The sequence below is a fragment of the Pectinophora gossypiella genome, chromosome 15 (genome assembly GCF_024362695.1).
Source record: "Pectinophora gossypiella chromosome 15, ilPecGoss1.1, whole genome shotgun sequence".
Lineage (NCBI taxonomy): Eukaryota > Metazoa > Arthropoda > Insecta > Lepidoptera > Gelechiidae > Pectinophora > Pectinophora gossypiella.
Genome location: NC_065418.1, coordinates 4592672 through 4619800, shown reverse-complemented (window position 1 = coordinate 4619800; position 27129 = coordinate 4592672). Strand labels below are relative to the sequence as shown.

Genomic DNA, 27129 nt, shown 5'->3' with positions numbered 1-27129 from the left:
TATATAGTGGGCTGTTTATATTATTTATTATAAGTGATTGAATGAATAACAAAGGCGAAGCACATAGGTATATCGTTAGCATATAAACCGTTTGACGTATTGTCAACAAGTGGGTCGGGTTATTCGCCAATGTAAAATTTTGAGAGGTTGAGGATCTCCCCCTGTTACAGGTTTAAACATAGCGGCAAGGAGAGGGTGTATTGTATATACTACACACATCTGCCGACCCCTTTGGTGATACAAGTTAATTAGAGTACGTACTCCATCAGAGTCCGTAATACTCGTACTTAGAATTTTCGACGCGATTCTTTGTTATTGCGGCCGACTGTACACATTCAAGTATACTTACAGTGGGATGTTTCCTACTATCATCGTGCTGGCTGTTCCGGCCAAGTGTACCGCATCTGTTGAGCTGGATGTAGAACTCGTAGTAGTCCCGACCAGACCCGTTGATGTACATACAGTCAGGGTCGTATGAGTAACCTGCAGTTTAAGAAAAAGAAACATTTAGTAAGATAATTGAAAAATTGAAGGGAAGAGAGGAAGGGGTAGACCTAGGAGAACATTTATGAAACAAATAAAAGAGAAGGTGCAGGTCGTGTCGTATCAGGAGGTAAACGTTTTGGCGGGAAGAAGAGAGGAATGGCGATTACTCCACCCACAAGAGCACAGCTCTTAAATAAAAAGAGAGTAAGATAATGGTGCTGAGTCTCGACGGGTTAAAATAGCCACATCGCAGCAATTCATCTAAGAAAGCAATATTGCTATTTGACATTTGTTTGCATTGCGCACTTACTTTTATATGCGCAAATGTCAAATTGGAATATTGCTTTCTTCGATGTGGCCATTTTAACCCCCCAGTACACACCATTTAATTTTATTTTAAGTTATACCTGTCATTTTCTTATCCGCCGAAAAGAAAAGGGAAAGGGACGGGTAATATTTAAGTTTTTTGATAAATACACATTATATTCTATTCTAATAGACAGGCATAAAATTCATGGAACACACGTTAATTTTAGGCAGAAATTAAAAAAAAACCCAATATGTCAAAAAATGTTTTTCATTATGGCTACAAAATACAAAATATAATTCGTAAAAATGAAATAGTTACAGCCGCCCTAAATTAAAAAGAGAGAAAGTACCATACAAATATATGCTACGAGTAGTACCATACAAACTACAATCAGAAAGATACAAAATTCAAACGGAATGAATTTTCATACGGTTGTTATTCACTCATTCATTTTTTTAACTTAACAGTTGACAATCATCCGTCCCTCTCCTTTTCGGCGGATAAGAAAATGACAGGTATAACTTAAAATTAGGAAGTGTCTGCAAGAATTAGGGCTAATACCAATATTAATAAAACTGGTCCAGTCTCTTCTTTATGTTCATAGTATTAATAATCCTTTCCTGACCGTATTCGGCCACAGCGACTCGACAACTAATGAGAGCGTCGTTCGTGTGCTCTCATGTGACTGACATATCCGATCTTAGCACTAAATGTACGACCGCATTCAATGCACGTCAGCACTCCTCCTAAATAATTATAATTTATGGCAGCAGGTGGTCGCGCCTTGAGCTCGTCTCGTTTTGCATCGAGCTTCTGAAGTCTCTCCTTCTCGAAGTCAAAGACCTTGGTGTTCACTGTACGCCTCCATAACGACCGTTCAGCTGCCTTCGCCTCCCATTGCAACGGGTCTACGTCACATTGTTGTCACATTGTCATAGTATTAAAAGACAAAAGACACTTGGCAACTAAACGAACGTGACGAAAATTGAATTTCGCACCTGACCTTTTGACTCTTTCTTAATAGGTAACTAGGTAATTAAATGTAAAATTTCTTTGAAACGATATTCATGAATCAATTATAACTTTGCCTATTTTTCGGAACGTGTTCTACCACGGTTACAATCATGTTAAGTTTTTAAACGCATAGGTGCAATTGAGAACTGGGGGGTTAAATGGCCACATCGAAGCAATTCATCTAAAAAAGCAATATTGCAATTTGACATTTGCGCATATCGACGGGGAAGAAGCAAATACTCCTATCTTACACAGGTGTAAGATAGGAGTATTTGCTTCTTGATATAAAAGTAAGTGCGCAATACAAACAAATGTCCAACTACTTATTGCTTTCTTAGATGAATTGCATCGAAGTGGCCATTTTAACCCCCCTGAATCCGTGATAGCCTATTCGCAGTTCGCGTGACTTGCATCGTAATGTCACAAGTTCGAATCCCAGCTTGGGCTCTAAATCACTGTCTAGAAACCAGAGTTTGGATCATACATAATTGATATCACGTGGTAACCAGTATTCGTTACGATGTCACGAACACCCTGTATGAGATTTTTTTTTAATTATTGTAAAATTGCCGCAAATGGCATTAACTACTTGGCCGGAACAATGGTACCTACATATACATTAATATATGAAGCAGTAGATATCGAAGGATTACTTTCTATCAAACATGATAATAGGAGCATCGCCTACTTTAGTAGCCACGTCTGCGTATCCCTTCCGGTATACAGGCACGATGCTGTTTTGTTACTTATGTCAAAATAAACCCGTTTCTAGAAAATTATCTCCGAGACCCTTCGCAGTAATCTCACGAGACTGCGCACAGTAGCTGAGTGGACTTTTAACTAATCTCAGATCACATTGCCCCATCTCCTGCGTGCGACATAGTAATCACACCTATCTAGTTAGCGGTCGTCGGTAATTACACATATTACTTAGGCTTACAATAGTACGTAGCTAAATAGAGCGAGACTTGTCTTGTTGATCCAGAGATAAACAGAGATCTTACTGTTTCCTAAGCCCTGTTGTTTTCTTTGTATGAGACACGCTATGGGGAAAATAAACGTCTAACGCGTTTTAATCTCCCTCATTGCAACTATTTCCATTTCTTCTTCTATCGTGTGGGTTGTGAGGCGGAGTACTAACCTCATCAACCCCGTTGTCAGGGTTACTATTGAGCCGCCAAATGCCCCTGACATGACTCATATATCGACTACTTACTTACATCAGTAAGTAGTAACCGGGACCAACAGCTTAACGCGCCGAAGGACGGATCATCTTACTTTCGGACAATCAACTGATCAGCCTGTATGTAATGTCCTAACCAAACTAGGGACCACAAAGTAATTTTTGTGATATGTCCCCGCCGAGAATCTAACCCAGGACCTCCGGATTGTGAGCCCAATGCACAACCACTGGACCGCGGAGGTCGTTATACTATTTCCAATGAATATTTTATTTGCAAATATTTTGTTAGAGGTTGTGATAAGCATTGATAAGCTTTAGATATACTTACCGAATTATTGGATTCTTCGTAATGAATTTAAAAGATAGTGGTAGGCCCAAAAATGGTCAATTCCTGACTAAAACATGACTTAATGTTTTGTTGATTAATGTACATTGAAAAGCATGCATCTACAAAGAGTAAGTTTGAGATCTTTGGAACTACGTGGGGGGTTCAAATAGCCGTATTGTTGCAATTCATCTAAGAAAGCAATATTGCTATTTGACATTTGTTTGCATTGCGCACTTACTTTTATATACGCAATTGTCAAATTGCAATATTTATTTCTTAGATGAATTGCTTCGATGTGGCCATTTTAACCCCCCAGTTCTCATTTCGAAAAAAAAATTAATATTATTCCCGCTGCATTAGCTACATTATTCCCGAGTATAACCTAGTCACTATTATACTTAGATACTTGTTCTTACCTGCAGAATACACTAGTCCAGAGAAAGATCCGTTGAAACCAACTCTGATCTTCATGAAGTCATCCTGGCACTCCGCTTCTATGTCTGTGGATAAGAAGAGCTTTTTAAACAATAATTAATTATGTTACTCTTCTATGCTGTTCTGGGTGCGAAAAAGACACATAAAACGGGCATGTCGTAAAAACCAACAGTGTGATTGTGTCCTTTCTAACATGATGAACAACAACTTTGTGCATTACCTATCGATACGGAGTTGATCTGTCACCACACAATTCAGTATAACCATAATTAAAACACATAATAACGGGTTTTTACCGCGTTTGAATCAGGGATATGAGACTCCCGATATTTCGCCACTGTTGCAAGTTCCATGATCACGGGATGACTTACCATCAACCAAAACCACCAACCATCATCATTGTATAACCATCTTAGCAAGCTTTGTAGCACTTGTGGTACTCTGATCACCCCAGGAGTTACGGGCATGAGTTTTGTTGGTCTGTATAAAGTTACCAATTTCTTTACTTAAAGCATTGTATAAGAAGACCAGGTATGCTCAATCCTATAAAAAGCCGCCATTGCTAGTCCTTGATGACGTAAGTGTTACCATTAAATTGATATCTCCAACATACGAAAGACGTAAATTTTTTACAAAAAGTACAAAATTTCCTTGCAAAGTAAATTAAAAACATTGGCAGAAATGGCAACGTAGGGTAGGATGACGTCAGCTGGGCTAACCTTGAAATGCTAGCTGTCAGTTTTGAGCATAACTAAGTACCTGGTTTCCTTATACCCTGACTTAAAGAACATTACGACTATTACGACTTAGTACCATCTAGTCTGAACCGGCGCGCGTGCACGAAACGATTCATCCACAATCATCTGTGGAGAAACCAAGAGAAGTATATCAGGATCGAAGCAAATGAAATTCCATAGTCTCTGCTTACCCCTGTAGGAAACATGCGTGAGCTTACGTATGTATGTGAATGTACAAACAACATTATAATTACAGACATGGAATCTCCATTTGTTTGCCACATCTTTCGCAATTTTATACGAATGTTCATTCTACTAACTAGTAAGAATAACTAGTACTTACTACATATACAGTAGTGTTGTAACCAGACAAATTGAGATGTTATCGATAGTGTGGCTTGCACAACCCTTTGTGTGCTATAATATAGTTTTTATAGGACCATTCATAATGGAGTATGGGTGTTATAGATTCTAGAGGAAGTCAAATATTTTTTTTTAAGTCCTTGGACTATTATTTTTTTCAACTGGAGGTGCGTTTACTAAAACAAATGAGGTTTTTTAATTTACATGTTTTTTTAGACACTTTTCTTTGAATATTTATTACAAAGTTTTAGTAAATGTCCATACTAGGTAATAATATTAATACGAAAGTAACTCTGTGTGTACTTACTTTTCTTGCATAGACCACTGTGCTGATTTGGATATAAATTGGCACATAGATAGTTGGAAAGTTAAGATCTTACATTATTACTTTTCAGGGATAGATTTAGTGTGATAACCGAAGTCCACGCGTATAGTTTTTATATCTATCGAGTCCCACTGCTGAGCAGACAGGCAGTCGCTTCTGTAAAAAACCGGACCTGCCAAATCGTCAGGTTAGGTAAGCGGACCCTGTGAAAAACGAGATAATGCTAGAGAGATGATGCGTCCCACTGCTGAGTAAAGGCCTCCCCTTTCCTTTTCCACAGTTTCCTTCAAAGTCATCCAAATACTCATTCCATCTTCTTTTGGCTCTGCCTTTGCTATGATGTTCATCTGTAGGCACCCATTGCATGAGCGCGTTGGCCTTAATAGATGGGCGCCCTACATCCGTCTATCAGATCTGGTAGAGTCGGTGACGGAAAACTAGTATTAGGTTATAAAGAACTCACACTGCACGCGACTGCCGTTGGTGCGGTGTCGGCGGTACTCGCGCTCCCAGGCCGGCGGCTCGCGCCACGCTGCCTCCGCCGTCGGGGACCTGGGTTTGATGCTCACTGGGATGTAGCTGTTCTTGTCTGATAAAAATACCACCTGAGAAACAATGAGATTAACTATTACATATATATATATATATTTATGTTCTCCAAAAAGATAAAAAAATATAAAAAATCCCCTCTCATATGGTCATATGGATTCCGTGATCAATGACCCACCTAATCAACCCTGGTGTCAGAGTTACTAATTTTAATTTAAGTACCTAACATGGTAACATAGATTATAGTTGCAAATAAAAGTAATCAATACATAGGTTTAAATAAGAAAAATAAAAATAAAATACAACAAATAGATAGTACACTTAACAACACAAATACTAACTATATTTTACATTAATATTATATACCTGGCACAACCTTCGGTATTTTTGGGTTGAAACAGGAATACCGTAAATATATTTAAAAAAAAAATTGTTTAACGCATACTTAAGTCCTTTATGGTATTTGTGAATTATTTTTGTCTTTAATATATAAATATCTCTAGAATCACGACACTATGAGCTTCTTAGTGGGTTAATCTAAGAGTGAATAGGCATTTGCTAGGTAAGCGTGATCCAACCTAGACCAAATCGTCACATACCATCAGGTGATATTGTTATAAAATGCGAGCCTATATTACCTAAAAAAATACCCTTACTTATCGCTGTGACACTATCTTTACACCCAAACAGGAAAACCAACCCAATTTTAGGTCATTGCTAATTTGTAAATGTAGTAAACATAATGAGCGGAGGTAAGTTGTAACTGAAGGTAGCTTCATAAGCCGGAAAGCCGTAGTTTGTGTTATCTCATGGTTATCAGAGTTGCGCCATCTTCGGACGTGTGGTATGCAGACATTAATACGTGGTGCAGTCATATTGACAACATTTTATGGTTACACAGTTGGCTCAACCAGTGTAGACGATTCCCGAGAAAAAGGGTCTTGACTTGACAGACTGACGGTTAAGTAATCTTATAAGGTTTCCGAATTTCCTTTTCAGGTTCGGAACCTTATAAACATCACACATAACCTCACGATTATATCCCAATGTGGTAGTCAAAGTTACATCCATCGCAAGATGAACTAATTACCTATACCTCACCGAGCTTTCTGTTAGACCAACGTGATAGGTGGTGAGCCGTATCGCCCCGCGTAGAAGTAACTAGTTGAAATTGACATCGAACACTTGCTTACCTGTTATGGTCCCTAGACGCTGTAGAAAATCAAGCTATTACCTAAATTATAGTATTTTGTTATTTATTTAAATTTAAAAAAAAAAAAGGATAAAGCTCAAATTAAATAAGTGCCATACAAAAGACTTCAACGAGCGTTTTGGAGCGAACAATAATTTATATTTATATTTCTTTTTATTTATTTTGTATATATAATTATTTTCTGTCGTATCTATCTTTTTCTCAAGTCAGTAAGAAATAGTGAATACACTAATATGTAACGTAAATCGCTAAGGCCAAGTCGAGTGGAGGAAGAATCGAGTGAATGTGTGTGAAAAGTTTGTGAAAAGTTTGTATCTGAGATACAGGCTCGGCCTAGTTCAGATACTAGTGAACACTAGACTAAGTTTATAATGCGTTACTTATACTAAGAAATTATGTCTGAACCCTGTTTTAAGTAAATAAAGTTATTATTATAGTGAATACCTTAGATTATGGTTGTTATACTTTAAAAAAATAGTTTATTTCTCATAATTGTAGCGAAGTTTGTTGTCGAGACTTCCCAATAAGTAACATACTTATTTACTGTACTTGTGTTGGGAATGACTCGCAACTCCCCTTTGGTATACATGATTTTAAAACATGGCAAATACATACACATAGGTATATAAGAACATTAAAAAGAAAAAAAAAGTAATTAAAAGAAAATGTGAGTAAGAGCAAATTAGCAAGTGTGAAAATATTTAAATACTTTCTTTCACCATTATCCCGTTTTTCACAAGGTCCGCTTACCTAACTTGATGATTTGACAGGACCAGTTTTTTACAGAAGCGACTGCCTGTCTGACCTTCCAACCAGCGAAAGGAAAACCATTAAAGATTAGGTCACATACCTCCGAAAATGCATTTATCGGGAATGTGTTGTTAGACTTTCATTGTGAACAAATATTACTGCGATTGTCCATTATCTCGTCGACGAAACATTGAAAATGAATTGTAGGATCGCCATTGGTCGGTAATGCACCATTTCACAGTCACGAACTACAATTGTCGCAAAAAACTGAGTCACTCAGTCACTCATAATTTTTATTGGTGTCATTGTGGTTCGCACGGTGTTTGTACCGCATAACCAAACCGGGACAGTACGCGCGCAACCAAATTGTAACCTTCACACCACTTTACTTTTTCTATAAAGTGCAGCCGTACATAAATTAATTTTACTCCGTTGCATTCTTTGTACGTTGACACGTGACTTAAGATATCATTTCGAAGCTGCAAACGATTACGAAAAATGCATTTTCGGAGGTGTGAGCTGTATTGGGCTGGTTTTCCCTTCGCGGGTTGGAAGGTCAGACAGGCAGTCGCTTCCGTAAAAAACCGGTCCTGTCAAATCTTCAAGTTAGGTAAGCAGGAGATGATGATGAAAATATTACGAAAATATCACGCCCATAAACCCTAGTGGGGTGGGCAGAGCAACATTAAGACGACTTGCAGCCACTGTTGATATGAAGTCCTAAAATGGATATGATGAACCCCCCCCCCCCCCACACACACACACACCCACACACCCCGAACACTTCATACAAACAACCAACCTCGTTTTACACAGACACCACACATTGACGTTATCGTACACGCGCATCTGTGTGTGTGACGTTTGTCGCCATACGATTCAAGTTTAAACTGTGTTCGAGGGGGGGTGAGGTAAACCTAGCTCAGGCGCTAGTGGGGAGCGGAGAGTTACCGTTCTATACGTAGTATTATTCCTTATTTTATGCTCATGGTGACAAGGGAACAGCTCGTCATAGGGACTGTTCATCATGTGAGAAAGGACACAATTTATCTGTCGGATTTTACGACATGCACGGAAAGATACACAGCTGAGCGTGTTCTATGTTTAAAATCGTTTCATATAGCTAAACAGAGTGCTAGTGACATCGTAATGAATATTGAGGGGAATGATTCAGACCATGATTCTGAGTTGATATCAAGTGGAATTTTCCATTGCAAAATTAATGCTTTTTTTTAGGTTTTTAAATTATTTTCAATTCTATTCTTTTGCGATAGAAAATCCCATTTGATATTAACTGTATAATAATATGAAGCGAATGCCGCTTTCTGAAAAAGTCACCCATCCACCTTTCTGATTGAATGCACAGAACACTACTTAACTGAATAAAATAGTTTCCCATCAGCAAGCGGAAGTAGGCTACGTGTACATTTAGAAAAACAAACAAAATCAACCGCTCTGTCGGCGGCCGATTATTAAATAAAATGGCCCGAAACGGAGATCTACTGACTTGACACACTTTAGACGAGCGTTTGTTCAAGAAATTATATAATTCGAACCTTTATCCATACCGTTATGCTTTTATCTAGTTATCAACATATCGTCGAAATAATAAAAAAATAAAATTATTCACTTAAAAAGCATTCGTAATTTGATTTTTAAATTAGGTCTAGTTAACGATTGTTAAAATGTTGTTTTGTTGTACTCTACTGGCCTTATAAGCCTACTTTCTGGTGCGTTATAATTTAGCAATTTTTTAATAAAAGTCTTCTTCTATTGTTTGCGTTGTGAGGTGGATTACCAACCCCATTAACCCTGGTGTCAGGGTTGCCATAGAGCCGCCAAAGGTCCCTGACATGGCTCATGTAACGACACTTACTTACATCAGTAAGTTATAACCGGAACCAACAGCCTAACGTGCCTTCCGAAGCACGGGATCATTTTACTTTCGGACAATCAGGTAAGGCCTGTAATGTCCTAACTAAACTAGGGATCACAAAGTGATTTTTGTGATATGTCCCCACCGGGATTTGAACCCGGGACCTCCAGATCGTGAGCCCAACGCTCAAACCACTGGACCGCGGAGGCCGGTAATAAAAGTACTGATGTACTCGCCAGGAGTATAAGATAAGCGTAATACCTTCAACGTGTATCCGGAGCGCACTAAGTTCCTGTTTTAGTGCAATACAAACATGTAATTATGGTATTAATTTAAATAATTGTAACGGATTTCAATTTTATATGGTTATATTAACAGAACAAATATAACTTAACAACGTAAGACGGGATCAGAGGCCTCTTGGAAATCTTATCAAAAGTAACGTCTAAAGAAAACCCCGTGACATACTTACATCGTGACGTCACGGGTTCGAATCTCGACTCGGGCTCAAAACCACTGAATTCGACTTTACGAGTTTGTATTAATATTTGGATCATAGATATTAATTAATATCGATATTAATTAATAACGGCCTCTGTGGTCCAGTGGCTTGAGCGTTGGGCTCACGATCCGGAGGTTCCGGGTTCAAAACCCGGTGGGGACACACCACGTGGTCCCTAGTTTGGTTGTAGGACATTACAGACTGATCACTTGATTGGCGAAAGAAAGACGGATCATCCGTGCTTCGGAAGGCACGAATCAAGCTGATGGTCCCGGTCACTACTTACTGATGTAAGTTAGCAGTCGCTACATGAACCATGTCAGGGGCCTTTGGCGGCTCAATAGTAACCCTGGCACCAGGGTAGATGGGGTTGATAATCCACCTCACAGCCCACACGATAGAAGAATTAGTATCACGCGGTTTCCAAGATTTGCGCTGGGTTAATGTGCAATAGCCTTACCCTCTGTTACATGGGACTGAAATATAAGTGTCGAGCATTGGGTGCTACTTCAATACATACGCATACATAAACTCACGCTTATTTCCCTCCGGGGTAAGCAGAAGCTAACGAATTCCATTTACTTCGATCCTGACACACTTCTCTTGCTTCCTCCATATTCAACCGTTTCATACACGCATGCCGGTTCAGAGCAGATCGTGCTGAACCTTTTCTAACAATATCTTCGATTTGGTTAATATACGTTTTTCTAGGTCTTCTAGATCGTTTCTTCTCTCTGTATGATATGTTGTAAGAAAACCTTTAATGCGTTAACATGCTGTCTAGGGTTTCCATTCATTCCCACGTGTTTACAAAGGAAAAGTATCATGACTTATGACCGCTTACTCAGTAGTCTATTAAAAGGGAAACAGTGTTTTCAGAGCACACGGCAGTTCATGCTTGAAGGCAATGTGAGTCGAGTAACTGACTTGTGACACCAAGCAGGTCAGATTGATATCTCACTACACACTAACCCGACATAATAACTTCGAGTTTAAGCCTATAGTGTTTTTTTTCTCATGCGGCACTAAACAGTAGTGCAGGTTAAGACCATTTGATTCCTAAAAAGGTTGATTTACCTAGACCAAAAAAAAACGAATGTTTATTCTATGAAATTCTATAAAATTTAGATATAATAATTTATGTTTACACTCTCTTCTCTCTCGTGTGAGATCAATAATCGACCTCATGAATGTTTACACTAAAATATCAAAAACGCAAGAAAAGAATGCTGTGGTTATTTAGTCTAAACCTACCTTTAATACTACAACAGGAATCACCTTACACTAATTTGCTTCTGTCATAATACATGGTAACCTAAAATACTTCAGACGGATATAATATTTTCTGTTCGCTCAAATATCGAATTAAAGACCTTTTTTACAGCTACCAGACACTCCAGTAACTACGCTAATCGGTCGACACTTTTCGTAAACTTTTATCAGGCTGTGATCAAAAGTCGCCGTGAGAATTGAGTTATTTGACATTGAACCGAGTCACACACAGTTCACAGCACGATATTACTTACGACAACACAATTTCACACAATATTACATTTTATGATTTTATAATAACGTACTTACCAGATAACGTAAGACTTACTTAATACTAAGAACCGTTTTGGATTCGTAAAAAGTTATAGGTCCTTGCTGCGCTAATTTCTCGTATTTTTACTTTCCAAGTCTTCTTCTATCGTGTGGGTTGTGAGGTGATTTACCAACCTCATCAACCCTTGTGTCAGGGTTATTATTGCGCTGTTTATGTTGTGTTATGTTTAATTAAGTAAATAGTACCAGGACCGACTGCCCAATTGACTAGGGGAAGGCGTAGGCGTAAAATAATATGTTTTACCTGATATAAAATAGTCTAAAGAAGATCGTTGAACATCCCTGGTGAACATTCGCGCAATGTTTGCCTACAGTGTTAAAACTAAAAAAACTAAAACTAAACTTAGTTTTTCTATAAATTTTAGTCGTGTCGACACACTTGTTTATTTTTAATTTACAAATTGAAAAAAATAACACATATGTACGATAAAATATCAATTACCTAAACAAGCGTTTCCAAGATATTTTATTACAGTCGTAGGCAGGTATTACGTCAAAAATATGTTCATTGTTTCCGAACCTCCTAAAATGGCAATACAAAGGCTCCGTTATCAGATGTGTGGCCCTTCCAACGTGCTTCTGATACCGAGATGTTGCCTAACCATAGCCTGCCGCATGGAGTACAGTTGATGAAAAAAAATATAACATAACATATATAATAAACAACCGTATATATAACAGCCGCATATATATAAATGTTCGAACAAGCTGGGGACAGGGAGGAGTGGAAGAAGGGAAGAGAGGCCTTTGCCCTGCAGTGGGACATTGAGGGCTATTAATAATAAAAATAATAATATAAACAGCAAGCTATATACCGCCCACTGCTAGGCACAGGCCTCCACTCGATCAACCGGAATGGACATAATACATTACGCTGCTCCACTGCGGTTTGGTGGAGGTGTTTTTTACGGCTGTTAGCCGGAACCAACAGCTTAACTTGCCCTGCGAAGCACGGAATCATTTTACTTTTTCGGACAATAACGTGATTCAAGCCTGCAATGTCCTTACCAAACAAAGGACAGTCTCACAAAGTGAACACAAATATATAGGCATAGAATAAGGAATAATACTACGTATAGAACAGCAACTCTCCGCTCCCCACCAGCGTTTGAGCTAGGTTTACCTCACCCCCCCTCGAACACAGTTTAGACTTGAATCGTATGGCGTCTGACGTCACACACACAGATGCGTGTGTACGATAACGTCAATGTGTGACGTCTGTGTAAAACGAGGTTGTTTGTATGAAGTTTCCGGGGTGTGATGTAGGTAAGAATGAGAATGATTACTAATGATATTCTCATTCTGTTTATCATTTAAGAATTCAACTAAATAAAGTCCAATATATTGCGTAAATTTTACAGGCTATAGTATAGTAAGCTATCACTATACTTGCATCAAATCGTACATCAATATTATAATTATAAAAAAAATAAAATTTTATCGTTATAAAAAAGTTAATACCAACTTCAGGCTCTGCCCAGTCCATTTGCATTTCTAATGTGAGCAAGTCACTATAAAATGTAAAAAACGTGTCTAGTATAATGTTTTCGTAGTCGACTATACCTTTGCATTGTCGAGTGCATTGAGTAATCAAGCGGCGTCTAGCTTAGTGCGGCGTTCATCCGTGAAAGAAAACATTCATTTCCTACATTACTTACCTTATCTTAAAGCACTACAATGTTTTTTATATAAAAATATATAATAACCCAAGAGTGATAAACGTTTACTAGTAACTGATATAACAAATGAGGTCTTCGACAAACTTCATTGTTATTATTGAGCCATTAAAGACTACGAAAGCTTATCCGCTTAGTATTAGATCAAAGTTGCTATATACAGTGTTTATCAACTATAAAAACCCCCATACGAACAACTATTCGATTCCCAGTGAGGAAATGTCTAACAAAAAAACATTTTGTGCCTGTCCCTGGTTTCTTAAGGACTTTGCAGGCTTAAATCACCTGAGTAACCGAAAAAAATATGAGTCCGTGTTTCGGAACGCGCGTTCAACTTTTTTTGACGTGACTTATTGTAGATTTGCCGCAGATGGCATTATCTACTTGGCCGGACAAATGGGGAGCGCTGAGGCCTCTTACCCGGTACAAAATTTAAGACAACAGGCCTGATAGTGTCCAGTTGGCGCGTTCAGCCGTTGGTCCCGGCAACTACCTACTCCAGATTAAGTGTGTAGATGTTACATGACCCATGTCAATAACCCTGTCACGAGATCTCACAACCCACACGATAGAAGAAGAAGATCAACTTTACACCTTAACTGGCGTCTTACATCGAGAGATTTTAAATGAGTTCGGAAAAATGATTTCACTTACAGTTTAAATTTATCCGATTTTCTGTGAATAAAAGCTAAACACCAGCCATAGAGGTCAGTATCACGCACTGTTACTCAATAGAACTCGACAGTCCTTTCTGTATTTGTGTAAAAGTACGCACAGGTTGACAAAAACTTTCTGTACTTAATGCAGTTACAGTTTCTTTGAACACCTGATCGCTTCGACCAACTATATAAATAACACGCACTAGAATTCTTTATAAATGTTCAATCAATTTGTTTTGCTACCGATACCAATTTATGTAGACATCAATACTCACTTTATCTATGATGAAAAAAATCTATGTTTGTATGCCTTTAAAGTTTCACTTTTCACAAAAAAGTGGGTCTTTAACTAAGTAGGTATAACAAATAAAACCTGTTCTATTTATACCTATAATCCGATAAAGAGTGACCGTAAAACTTCAAAATGACTAAACATTCTCTGACTGTGTCTAATCTTACATACTTAGATAAAGTATTTGACGGTGTTCGCCTGTTTTTTTTTTTACTTTTTATCAATCAAAACAGTCAATGGTTGAGAAATAGCAGAAAATTGGGCTCCATTACTCTTAGCCTTTCACCCAATTCTCAGTAATTGTAGTGACGGCAAACCTCGTTTTAGGTCAATCTATCTAAAGTCAGACATCTTTATGTTAAAAGTTAAAATGCACGATTTGTTAGTAGACTTTTATTAGCCGAAAGCTATTTAAATAAGTATGACTGTCGAGTAGCGGCATCGGATCGCCATGTAGAGTGGAATAAATTAAACTTATTATACATTGATTGAAATGATTTTGACAAGAGATGCTATTTTGCGAGTAACGGATACTTAACCGTACAAACTACACAGTTCAAGTGAAGACTACTTAGTTCTATTTTCATAAAAGTTACGTTATTGACGCATTGGTGCTAATTTCTGTAAACACCATCTAATTTTATTTTAAGTTACTGTCAATTTCATATCCGCCGAAAAGGAAAGGTGTCGCGGTGAAGATTACCCGTCAATCGACAAGCATAAAATTTATGGAACACACGTCAATTTTAAGCACAAACCTATTAAAAATTTTACACTGCCCAATAACCCAACAGAATTATGTTGACAGCACACCTCAAACGGTTTGCATACCAGCGAGATAACTTTATGATTCGCCCGGGTTATCCACTCATTTACTCATTCTTCCTAAAATTAAGAGCTGTCAATCATCCGTCCCTTTCCTTCTCGATGGATAAGAAAATGACAGGTATAAATTAAAGTAAAATTAGGAGGTGTCTGCAGAAATCGGGGCCATTGTCAACATAGAGCAACACGGACCTCCGCGGACCGATTATCAATGCGAGTAAATGTGAACCGGATTGTCGGAAAATTACTCCGAAGAAAGGTTGAAGGAAATAAAGAACTTTATATTATGTCCTCAAATTCATCAATGCTTTTGGTGCAAATCGCGGTTTGCTCTCATTTCCCCCATTCAGTGAGAGTGGTGCCGTTACATCGGGAACAACAGTATAATTTTACCATTAGTGGGCAAATCTATGTACCTACTAAACTGCATGGCACTTACACTGGTCACGAATAGGAATTGATTGAAACTATACAAGGTCTGCGATTGTTGAAGTTAAGCAACTTTCGCAAAGGTCGGTCACAGGATGGGTGACCACAAAAAAAGTTTTCATCTCGAGCTCCTCCGTGCTTCGGAAGGCACGTTAAGCCGTTGGTCCCGGCTGCATTAGCAGTCGTTAATAACCATCAATCCGCACTGGTTTAAGGCCCGTTCTCCCTACTCGTATCCATCCATAGGGAAGGCCCGTGCCCCTGCAGTGGGGACGTTAATGGGCTGATGATGATACAAGGTGTAAATAAGTGTAAAGTGCGCTTTTTGACCGGACAGACTCACTTTTACCGTAAGCGTTCCTTTTTACCATTTTAATTCGGAACCGTAAAACATAGTGCTGGTGCTAGACTGTTGAAATTCCCTTTTTAAAACCTTTTCTAGAGTCAAGTTTTCACAGTCCAACGGCCTTGGTGGTCCTGTGGTTGAGCATTCGGCTCACGATACCGAAGGCCCCGAGTTTTAATTCCCGTAGAAACATATCATAAAAACACTATGTGATCCCTTGTTTCTTTAGGACATTACAAGCTGATCACCAAATTGTCCGAAATTAAGACGATCCATGCTTCGAAAGGCATTTGAAACTTACTTACTGATGTAAGTGCGTAATCATTTCATGAGTCATGGACCTTTGGTGACTCAATAGTAACCATGGCATCATGGTTGCTAGTCATCCACATCACAACCCATCGGAAGAAGAAGAAGACTGTCCAGCACATCATAATTAATGTTGTTTAATTATGGCTCTATGTCTATTCTAGTTACGGCAATTGAGTCTGCCCTGTAATTTTTACAGTATATTATTATGTTTAAGTACGTATTTACAGTAACAGTAAGTACAAGAATATAATATTGAACTTAATCATGAATATAGTTCTAATATTAATCTCCATAGAAACCCACAACTGGCTAAAACATATAAAACTGTAACAGCAAGTCCGATTGAGGTAAACGCCCCAATGGTTGCCAGAGCCATTAAACACACAAAATGAACCATTAATGGGCCAAGATGGCGCATTGTTGGACCCCTACGTATTCCAAGGTTGACTCTATGAAAGTGAAACTAAAACGGTCAGTAAGTAAAGTCCATATACGCTCCGCATCGATGCATATGTAGGCTCTAATGTAATAAAGCACGGTTATGACTTTGAGGTGTTATTTAACAATGTACTTACGTATGTCTTTATCTTGTGTGTGACGTAAATAGTGCCCTTATTTATGCAGTTTATTAATTAAGTTGCGAAGATATAATTAAGTAGGTAGGTAGGAGCTCGGTGGCGCAGCGGTAAACGCGCTCAGTCTGCGATTGTTGAAGTTAAGCAACTTTCGCAAAGGCCGGTCATAGGATGGGTGACCACAAAAAAAACGTTTTCATCTCGAGCTCCTCCGTACTTCGGAAGGCACGTTAAGCCGTTGGTCCCGGCTGCATTGGCAGTCGTTAACAACCACCAATCCGCACTGGGCCCGTCCTATCCATCCATAGGAAAGGCCCGTGCTCCAGCAGTGGGGACGTTAATGAACGGGCTGGTGATGAATTAAGTAGGTAACTATGTAAGTTAAGTTGCTTCTTGTCTAACGCGGTATTCACTATTCGACCAGTAGGGATAACATGGGCAATGTTATAAAATGTTGTCACGGTCATTTTATCGATTCCGACGATATAATTATGTCGTTTTGTCGATTGGTGGTAATATGTGAATCCAAATAAGTCATGTCGTTCTGTTAAAATACGAAAAAAATCACGTGGCACGCATGTTTGGGAAAAAAGCAAACATCAATTTCGAAAAAAAAATATTGAATGGATAGATACTTTTATCACGTTGCGCGTTTTAACCCTATTGAATAAAATTAATGATTGAGAATAGTAACTTAGTAAAAATAATACAGGTACAAAAATAATTATATCAACTCACCGGGTCCTGTTCACTGCCATCTGTTTTGAGTGCTTCTCTGGTTTCGTTCTGATTCTAAAAAAAAATATATAATTTATATAAATAAAAGAGTTATTGTTCGACATATCCGAAATGTAATAAATAAAATAATAGTTATTAATAAAAGAAAAAATTTACTGACTCAGCCGGGTCTAAAAGCACACAAACCTAACACAAACAGTACATTTTTATTGACTTTTGGATCTCTTATCTCCTAAACAGTTCAGTATCGAACCTATCAAATCTTCAGCCGTGACAATGCTAGGGAGATGATGATGACCAGCTAAAGAGTTAAACAAGGGGAGGAAAGTTGGTATGTAGTTTACGAGAATAATGCCGTGGGTCGAAAGCTAAATACTTACCTAAATATTTAAAATTATTTCTTTCAAGTACTCCGGTACATTAAAGTCGTACGGCCGTATGTTCTTTTAAAATCCAAACCTCATTGTTTAGATATTATGTTTGGAAATCTCGGCCTTACGAGGGTAAGGCGATAGAGGTTAGGGGGTGTATGTACGGTCACGAGCATCAATATGTATACACTTTGGTACCATGTCGCATGATGCTTTTCGACAAATTGCACTGTAAGTCTCACTAAATGTCAAATATGTTAGTGCGACAGAGTTCTTACGTGGGTACATTATATTGCTCATGACTGTACGTGTTGCATATCTATTAATTATAATACTATGTGTTGAATAGACGTATAATGTACGGATGGATGTGTTTATATATGTATACTAGTACAAAGTACTTCACTTAACTTGTGTTTTTATTTTTCTATTGTAAATTTTGATAATTGTTCAAAGTATCGTTGTCTGAACTGTATGCATATTAAGTGTAAATGCTGTGCACATCTGTTATAGTTATAAGCATTAGATCAAGTCATTATATATCTTAATATTTATATGTAATATGCTTGTATTGTTGATGTGCCTATAAATAAAATATAATAAAGACTATTTAGGTTATGAAGAAAGAAAAAAAAATCAGTTTGTAAATAAAGTAAAATCACATTACCTTGTTGGGGGGTTGTGAGGGGTCGGGCGGGTCGTCTCCAGAGCCTTCATGCAGCTCAGCTGATGATGACGTAGCCACAGACACCACCGACACCTCAGTTGATGACTCTAACGACTCCGCTGATACGTCCTCATGACGGACTGCTGATTCCGATTGCTGAAATCGTAAATTAACTTAAATCTCATCGGGGGTTCCAGGAATACAAGGGCTGGTAGTTATTTTTGTCAAAGAGTAAGGTCAGGCGGGTTAAGAGGGCCACATCGAAACAATTCATCTAAAAAAGCAATAATGCAATTTGACATTTGCGCATATAAAAGTAAGTGCGCAATGCAAAAATATTGCTTTCTTAGATGAATTGCTTCGATGTGGACATTTTAACTACCCAGTTATATAAATCTATAATGTATAATTTTAGGCGCATACCTGTACTACTAATAGAAAACTGCACAAGACGACCAATCTGTAAAAAAAAAAAAATAGACAATGTTATATTGAATTATAAACATAACTGTACGTAATTCTTCAAATAATTTGAATAAAAATTTACCTTAGCTACGTAATATGGTAATTTCGAAATAATACATCATCGTAATATGGGTATAGCAAATAAAATTGAATCGTGATAAGTTCTAATGGTAGTTATATTAAAATTTCCAGTACAAAATGCAGTAAACAGAGATAAACTTGTTTGGTCGTAATATACTGATATTATCTCAGCTTTGTCTTGACCATTGACCACGGTTGGCATTAGGGTATTGTACACGCTTACCTCTTTAACGTAAACTTTTTTACGAAATATTACTCTTGCGTTGTTTTCTCGTGTGGGTTGTGGGGTCAATGACCGAACTCATCGCCCTGGTGTTAGAGTAAAAAAATATTAAGCCTAAAAGAACTTCATTCGTTATTTTTTTATTCATTTTTAATTATTTATTTGTTGTAGGTATTGTATTTGTTTACTTTTTGCTTAAATTTTAATTATGAGTTCTTGTCACGAAAACCGGTAAACAAAAACTAATTATGACATCAAATAAAGTGTAATAGAATTTCAAAAATATAAAATAAATTAGCCCATCTGACAGAGTTAAATTATAAAAACAGATTTTGTCCACGTGGTACCTAAGTTTTGTTTTTAAGAACTTCATTCCTTTAAATGCTACTAGCGAAACAAAAATACTTAGGAACTCTTCAATCAATACGTACTCTAGCATCAAAAAGTTAGTCGACAAAAGTGTACCCGACCCCAAAGTCAATGCTCCACAGTCGTGGTGGGGTCAAAAGACACGGCGGGGTAATGACAGGCTAGCAATCCGCATCAGAGCCAATATCCGACAGATTACCCACTGAACAACGAACAAATTGTTTGCGGTAGCACCACGAAACCTATTAACCGACCGGTAAGATTTCATTTATAGCCAATGCTTATTTATAGGCAAAGGCAATGCTTATGCGTATTATTATATGGAAAGGCCACGCGAAATTGCTCGGGTTTGGTCGATGGCATTGCTGCTTTTTAGGGTTCGTTGCCTTAAGTATTCAAAATTCAAAACATTTATTTTTCAAAATTGGCTTACAAACTTAGCACTTTTTGAACGTCAAAAAATTAAATTACATATTATGTAACTAGCTGTAAAACTCCTACCACATCGGAATCTGTAACGCTGAGAGAAAGACGTGGCCAGAAAACCTCCCAGCACAGGGCCCTAGTCCTACCGTTTCATGTTTTCCTTTAATTTTTTTTTAAAATCCATTTTTATTTACACGTTATTACTTACACGTTCCTGTAAGAATAGTTTTAGTATTTTTTCTTTGTGAGCGAGATCCCTCTGCACTTCCGTTTAGAATCCTAGAATAAGGGTCAATTTAAAAGATTATAATATAAACTAAACCTTATAACTAGAACTGTTAACGACGGCCTCCTTGGTCGTCCTTAGTTTTATTTCTTTTATATTAATACTTATATTGTCATACTTGTACGTTCTGTTGTTTTTTAAAATGTCAATGTCAGTGTTCTTTTGGTTGCAATAAATCAATTCAAAAATGTTTTTGCTTTCGTGATATTTTTTACCGTACGCGCTCAACAAGTGGTCCTTCGAGACGTTGACAATCGTAAGTGAACCCCAACGCGTACACAACTGAAATGTATCGCACGCCTACTAAAGTGAAAACACGCAGCGCGACTCGCGCTGAACGCGAGACGCAGCAGCGAAACATATCGACGCCTATCAAGTCATCACCGGCATCATTGACACGTCATGCCGCAGCTGACACGACGTTCGTGGCGGGCAGCAGCCATATGAAAACAGTGGCACCACCATCGTCGAGGGACGACGCCGTGCCGCACCCGCTGCCACCACACAGTAACGTACCGTCAGCCGCACCTACGCGCACGTCTATGTCGTCGGTAAGGAGGAGGAAACTTGAACTAGAGGCGAAGAAACAGAAAATGCTGATCGACTTGCAGCTAGAAGCTGACCTATTAGATCTCGAAGGTACAAAATACAGTCCACATAGTAGTACCACGTGTCACGACATCGTCGACAATTGGATGGAACGCAACGAGCACGAGTTTGCTAAAGTGCCCGCCCCCGAGAGTGATATAAAAAAGGGCGAGGCGCACCAGTCAGCGGCTCCCGTCACCTCCATCCACAATTGTGATGCTCATTTGTTGAATCGTATGTGTATGCCGAAGGATCTACCTGAATACTCGGGCGATCCACTAGAGTGGCTTCAATTCAAGCAGGCGTACGAAGAATCAACCGACGTGTGCAAATTTAGTCCTAAAGAAAATCTATGGCGATTACGCAAGTGCCTGCGCGGACAGGCTAAAGAAACCGTCTCTGCCTTACTTATAAGTGCTGCTTCACCCGACCGCATCATGTCTACATTGGAACTACGTCACGGTGACCCTGAGTTCATAATAAGCAGACTTATCCAGGACGTGAGGAGACTTCCTCCGATGTCGAATGATTATCAGAAAGATATTGTCAACTTTTCTATTAAAGTCCAGAATTTTGTGGAATCTGTAGCAGCTGTGGGTCGCGAGGAGTATACACAGGGCTTAAGTATTGTGCCTGTACTTATAGCGAAGCTGCCAACCGTTCTCTTATCCAAATGGTCGGATTACAGCTACCCTCGTATCAAAGCTGGGGAAAAGTCTAGACTACGAATAATGTCCGACTTTCTGAATGATGAAGCCATAAAGATTGCTACCACCGCGAATATTCATTTGCAAAGTTTTCGCACTGACTTAAACAAAAATAGTAAGCAACATTATAGCTTCACACGCGCGCAACCTGTATTATTGCAGTCTGAGGAACGCGGCGACAACGATAAAAAGGAAAAGTGTCTCTTCTGCCATACACATCCATATCATGGCCTGCCAGATTGCAAAAAGTTTAAACGAGCCTTGCGCAAGAATAGATGGCGCTACGTTAAACAGCACGGTCTTTGCTTCAAATGTTTGTTACACCGTCACGACCGTGAGTCTTGTTCTGCGCCTGCGTGTGACAAAGAAGGTTGTGGTGGAGCACACCATAAGCTCCTGCACTATGAGGTTGACGGCAGTGCTCGCCGGCCGGACGATAGCATGAACGCCAGCGCCCTGCTGCTGCCAGAGCCTGTCACGGAGCCTTCAACGTCGACACAAACAGCGAGTACGTCGGCACAAACAGCGAGTGCTACTGGAACAACGTGTTTCTTACATGATGATAAACGCGTTCTGCTGAAAGTGGTTCCAGTCAACATTCACGGTCCTAATGGCGTGTTTAGTACGACCGCTCTCCTGGACGACGGGTCGTCGGTTTCTCTCCTGAGCGACGGACTAGCGGCGCGCATCGGACTACAAGGCCGTCGTGAAACCATGCGCGTAAGCGGCGCGTGGAACAATAATGTGATTGTTTGTGATTCGACTGTAATGACTATTAACATTTCTGGTTCTATGGACAGTAACGTACATACCTTGTCTGTACATAGTGTAAAAAAATTAGATTTACCAGTTCAGAATGTAAAATTGGTAGACTGCGATAAATATGATCATTTGAAAGCGCTTAAATCAGTGCTCCATAGTAACTCTTATTGTAAACCTGAGTTGCTCATAGGTCAGGATAACTATAACTTGTTGGTACCTTTAGAAATATGTATAGGTCGATCCAATGAGCCGTCGGCAACACGAACCCCTCTAGGTTGGTGTGTACACGGGGCGGTCCAGTTGGCGCGTACGTCCCAGGCAGCCCGCTCTGCGCATTCAACGCTCCACCTTTATGAGGTGCCCGAGGAAGACAATGTCGCGCAGGCGCTGCACAAGCTGCACGAGGAGGTGCGCCGCTCTTTTGAAATCGACGCTTTAGGTATTTCAGGTAAGCCTAGACAGAATGCTAACGACGTACAGGCGCTAAAGATGTTGGAATCGTCTGCTGTACGATTTCGCTAGAGAAATGGCCGATACGACACCCACGTCGAATACGTGGTACCTACCACATTTCGGAGTTGACAATCCCAACAAAAAGAAGCTACGTTTGGTCTATGACGCAGCTGCTAAGAGTGAAGGAAAGTCATTAAACGATTTTCTTCTCCCAGGTCCGGATTTGCTCGCTTCTTTGTTCGGCATTATGGTTCGTTTTCGAGAGGACAGGGTAGCAGTAACCGGCGACATCAAAGATATGTTTTTGAGAATTAAAATTAATTCTGAAGATCAGAATGCCCTCAGATTCCTGTGGAGAGGAAAAAACCCGTCAGGCCCGGTGAAGACGTACGCGATGACATCATTGATTTTTGGTGCTAACTGCTCGCCATTTATAGCACAATACATTAAAAATAAGAACGCAACCAGGTTTATTTCGACGTTCTCAGCTGCTGTCACCGCTATTCACAACCAACACTACATGGATGATTATATTGATAGTCTGCCGGATGAGCCTACTGCCATCAATATGGTAAAGAATATTCGAGATATTCATTTAGCGGGAGGTTTTGAAATCCGCAACTGGACTTGTAATAGCGCTACTGTGCTCGACACAATACCTAAGGATATATTAGGTACTACGGCTGTGACGTTTGGACTGGATGATCGCGACGAAGGCGAGCGCACGCTCGGTCTAATCTGGTACCCCGCCAAAGATGAATTAGGGTTCGACGTGTCATTTAAGCGGATCCCTGAGAATGTGATTAAAGGCGAACAGAGACCAACGAAAAGAATAATGTTGCGTGTCGTAATGTCTATTTTTGACGTATTCGGGTTCTTGACACCTTTCACCACGCAAGGCAAAATGTTGCTTCAGGACACATGGCGTCTACCTATCAATTGGGATGATATTATTCCAGACGATTTGTATAAAAAATGGTGTAGCTGGTTAGAACTATTAAAAGTCGTTGGAGAAGTTCGTTTACCGAGATGGTACCAATCATGTAATGAGTCTGTGAATGAGCTATTCGCTAACGCAAGTAGCTCTTCCGCCAGCAATGTAACCAAGCAAAGCTATACGGATTTGGAATTGCATTTGTTCAGCGACGCATCGCTCAAGGCAATGTGCGCGGTCGCATACTGGCGCTGGAAGGATAATAACAATAAAACATGTGTCGCATTTGTTGCCAGCAAGTCTCGTGTATCGACAGTGAAACCTCAAACTGTACCACGGTTAGAACTCCAGGCTGCACTGCTTGCAGCACGGCTCGCCGATACTTTAGTAAAGGCTCATCGGTTACACGTCACTCGGCGATACTTTTGGTGTGATTCAAGCACGGTGCTTCACTGGATTTACAACAATACGCGACAGTACAAGACTTTCGAGGCTAACAGGTTGGGTGAGATAGATGATCTCACGAAAGCTTCTGAGTGGAGATATGTGCCAACAGGATTGAACGTTGCAGATATTGCTACAAGAGATTCGTTCAATTATGATTCTTTTCTCACTGAATGGTTAACAGGTCCTGCATTTTTATACGCCCACGAGAGTAGCTGGCCAGTGAACGTCATAGAACCCGAGAATAGGGAGAGTGTTGAAGCTTGTGTAACCGTCATTCAAAACTCACCTTCTTGCTTACCCGTTCCTGATCCTAAGCGCTTCTCGTCATGGCTACGGTTTGTACGATCAGCTGCTTCAGTTCTCAAGTTTGTAAATAAGTGTAGAGGTGTTTCTGCGATCGACGACTTTTCTCTGATGGAGCAAGCAAAGACACTCGTTCTACGGCAAGCTCAAGAGGATTCGTTTGCCAGCTCTTTGCAAGCTATAAAAATGGAAAAAAACTTGCCACGTGACAGCAGATTGCTAAGTCTCTCTCCTTTTTTGGACGAGGTTGGTGTTCTTCGCTCGAGTGGCCGCATAGACGCTGTTTGCGATGTACCTCTGGAAGCGAAGAGACCCATAATCCTCGACGGACGACATCCAACTACCCGTCTTTTGGTCAAACACTATCATGTCAAGTCTGCGCATGGACAACAGGAAGCAATAGTGAACGAGTTGAAACAAAAGTATTGGATAATTCAGTTGCGTCCTACTGTCAAAAATGTTGCGTCTCAATGTATGTTCTGTAGGATAAGAAAGGCTACCCCGCGGGTGCCTCGAATGGGTGACTTGCCGCAGGCACGCATGGCGCATCATCAGCGCGCCTTTGCTTTCTGTGGTATCGACCTTTTTGGACCCATGGAAGTCACTGTAGGCAGACACCGAGAAAAACGTTACGGCGTTTTGTTTACCTGCCTTACTGTTCGTGCGGTTCATATCGAAATCGTGCACTCACTCACCACCGACTCCTTGATCATGGCACTGCGCAGAATGGCGTCCCGACGTGGATGGCCTGCGCATATTTACTCTGATAACGGCACCAACCTTCGAGGAGCGGACGTAGAACTGCGAAGATCTATAGCACAGCTCGACGAAGGTCTACGAGCTGAGGCCCTTAACAATGAAGTTCAATGGACGTTTATTCCCCCTTTCAGTCCCCATTGGGGTGGGGCATGGGAAAGGCTTATACGAAGTGTCAAAACTTCACTGAAGGTAGTTTTGAAGGAGCGCGCCCCTAAGGATGAAGTTCTTTTAACGTTATTGGCAGAAGTGGAAAACATTGTCAATAGTCGTCCTTTAACGCACGTCTCTGTCGAAGTCGGCAGCTCAGAATCCTTGACGCCGAACCATTTCCTCTTAGGCAGTTCTTCCAATTTACCTGTCCACGGAGCATTTGACGACTCCGATTTATTTCTGCGGAAGCAATGGCGAAAGGGGCAAAGGTTAGCGGACATGTTTTGGCATCGATGGGTTCGCGAAGTTTTACCCGATATGTTGCCACGTCGGAAATGGGGTCAAGAGCGGCTTTCGCTGGAGGTAGGTGATTTCGTTGTAGTTGTTGACCCTGATGCACCCCGCAACTTGTGGCTAAAAGGCGTCATTGAACAAATATTTCCAGGCAAGGACGGCCGGGTAAGGATGGTGACAGTGCGGACAAGGTCTGGGTTGCTAAAGCGTTCTGTGGCACGTATCGCCAAAATCCCTACTTATGAGTGCTAGCGCACTAGGGTGGGGAGTGTTAACGACGGCCTCCTTGGTCGTCCTTAGTTTTATTTCTTTTATATTAATACTTATATTGTCATACTTGTACGTTCTGTTGTTTTTTAAAATGTCAATGTCAGTGTTCTTTTGGTTGCAATAAATCAATTCAAAAATGTTTTTGCTTTCGTGATATTTTTTACCGTACGCGCTCAACAAGAACGTTAAAGAAACGTCAAACGTTAAATGATTTTTGTTTTTTATAGCACACTTGTGCTTAGGGAAACTCAAAAAGTAAAATAAAATCGAAAAAAGATAGATGACGCCAGCGTCTTCTTAATGACGATAAGTAGATCGAAAGAATTTCGCATGTCAATCTTCAAAAAGTCCCTAAAAAAGTTTGTGTCAAGCAACTTACATTAAATCCTTAAAAAAAAAGCACGTAAGTACACCATTTATAATAAGTCTAAAATTAAATAGCTACTACTGACCCAATATATTATATACATATATATATGTATAACGTAATAATATATAATGCCATATCTAACAAATCGCAGTTTAAGACATCCATGATACTACTCTCTGTACCAACCGGGCAACCAGTTTATATTGGAATGTGTCCGCGTGATTTAATATGCTGCGAACGCAATGTCTCAACTCAGAATACACTGGTGAAGCAAGCTATGCCATATTCGAATAAAAAAAAAAAATGTTATTGTAGCTCTTATTTATCATATACCCTCAAAATGCTTTTGTACGTACTTATACTTAGTTTTTAAGTTCTCAAGTAAGTGAATTTGTATTCTTATTGAGAATAAAGATTTCTTTAAACCTATGTATTGGGGATTCGGTGGTGTAAGGTTAACACGCTCGTCTCGGCTTGACAAGAGCTGGGGGTTCAAGTCCCGTCCGATTCAGAACCGTCAACATTATCTATGAAATTTGGCCCTACTTAGGTATAGTATGTAATAGCCTAGAGCATTTAGCGACTTGTGCCCTATGTCCGCCCCGATGGGTAACATGCCGTTATCACCCATAAGTTGAGTGTGTAATACGAGTTCAAATCGTCGTTGCCAATTTAA

At 39.6% G+C, this 27129-nt stretch overlaps 1 protein-coding gene across 2 annotated transcripts in view; it reads right to left on the bottom strand.

Annotated features, from left to right (window-relative positions):
- The window catches only part of LOC126373137 (uncharacterized), a 48647-nt gene that overhangs the window by 8767 nt on the left and 12751 nt on the right, over positions 1-27129 (bottom strand). For both annotated transcript variants that reach the window (XM_050019159.1, XM_050019160.1), the window contains exons 2-7: positions 18990-19026; positions 18567-18722; positions 17529-17582; positions 5645-5786; positions 3738-3821; positions 350-483 (exon numbers count right to left, since the gene is read on the bottom strand). In XM_050019159.1, coding sequence (XP_049875116.1) covers positions 350-483; positions 3738-3821; positions 5645-5786; positions 17529-17582; positions 18567-18722; positions 18990-19026 — 607 coding nt within the window. The remainder of the gene's footprint in view (positions 1-349; positions 484-3737; positions 3822-5644; positions 5787-17528; positions 17583-18566; positions 18723-18989; positions 19027-27129) is intronic.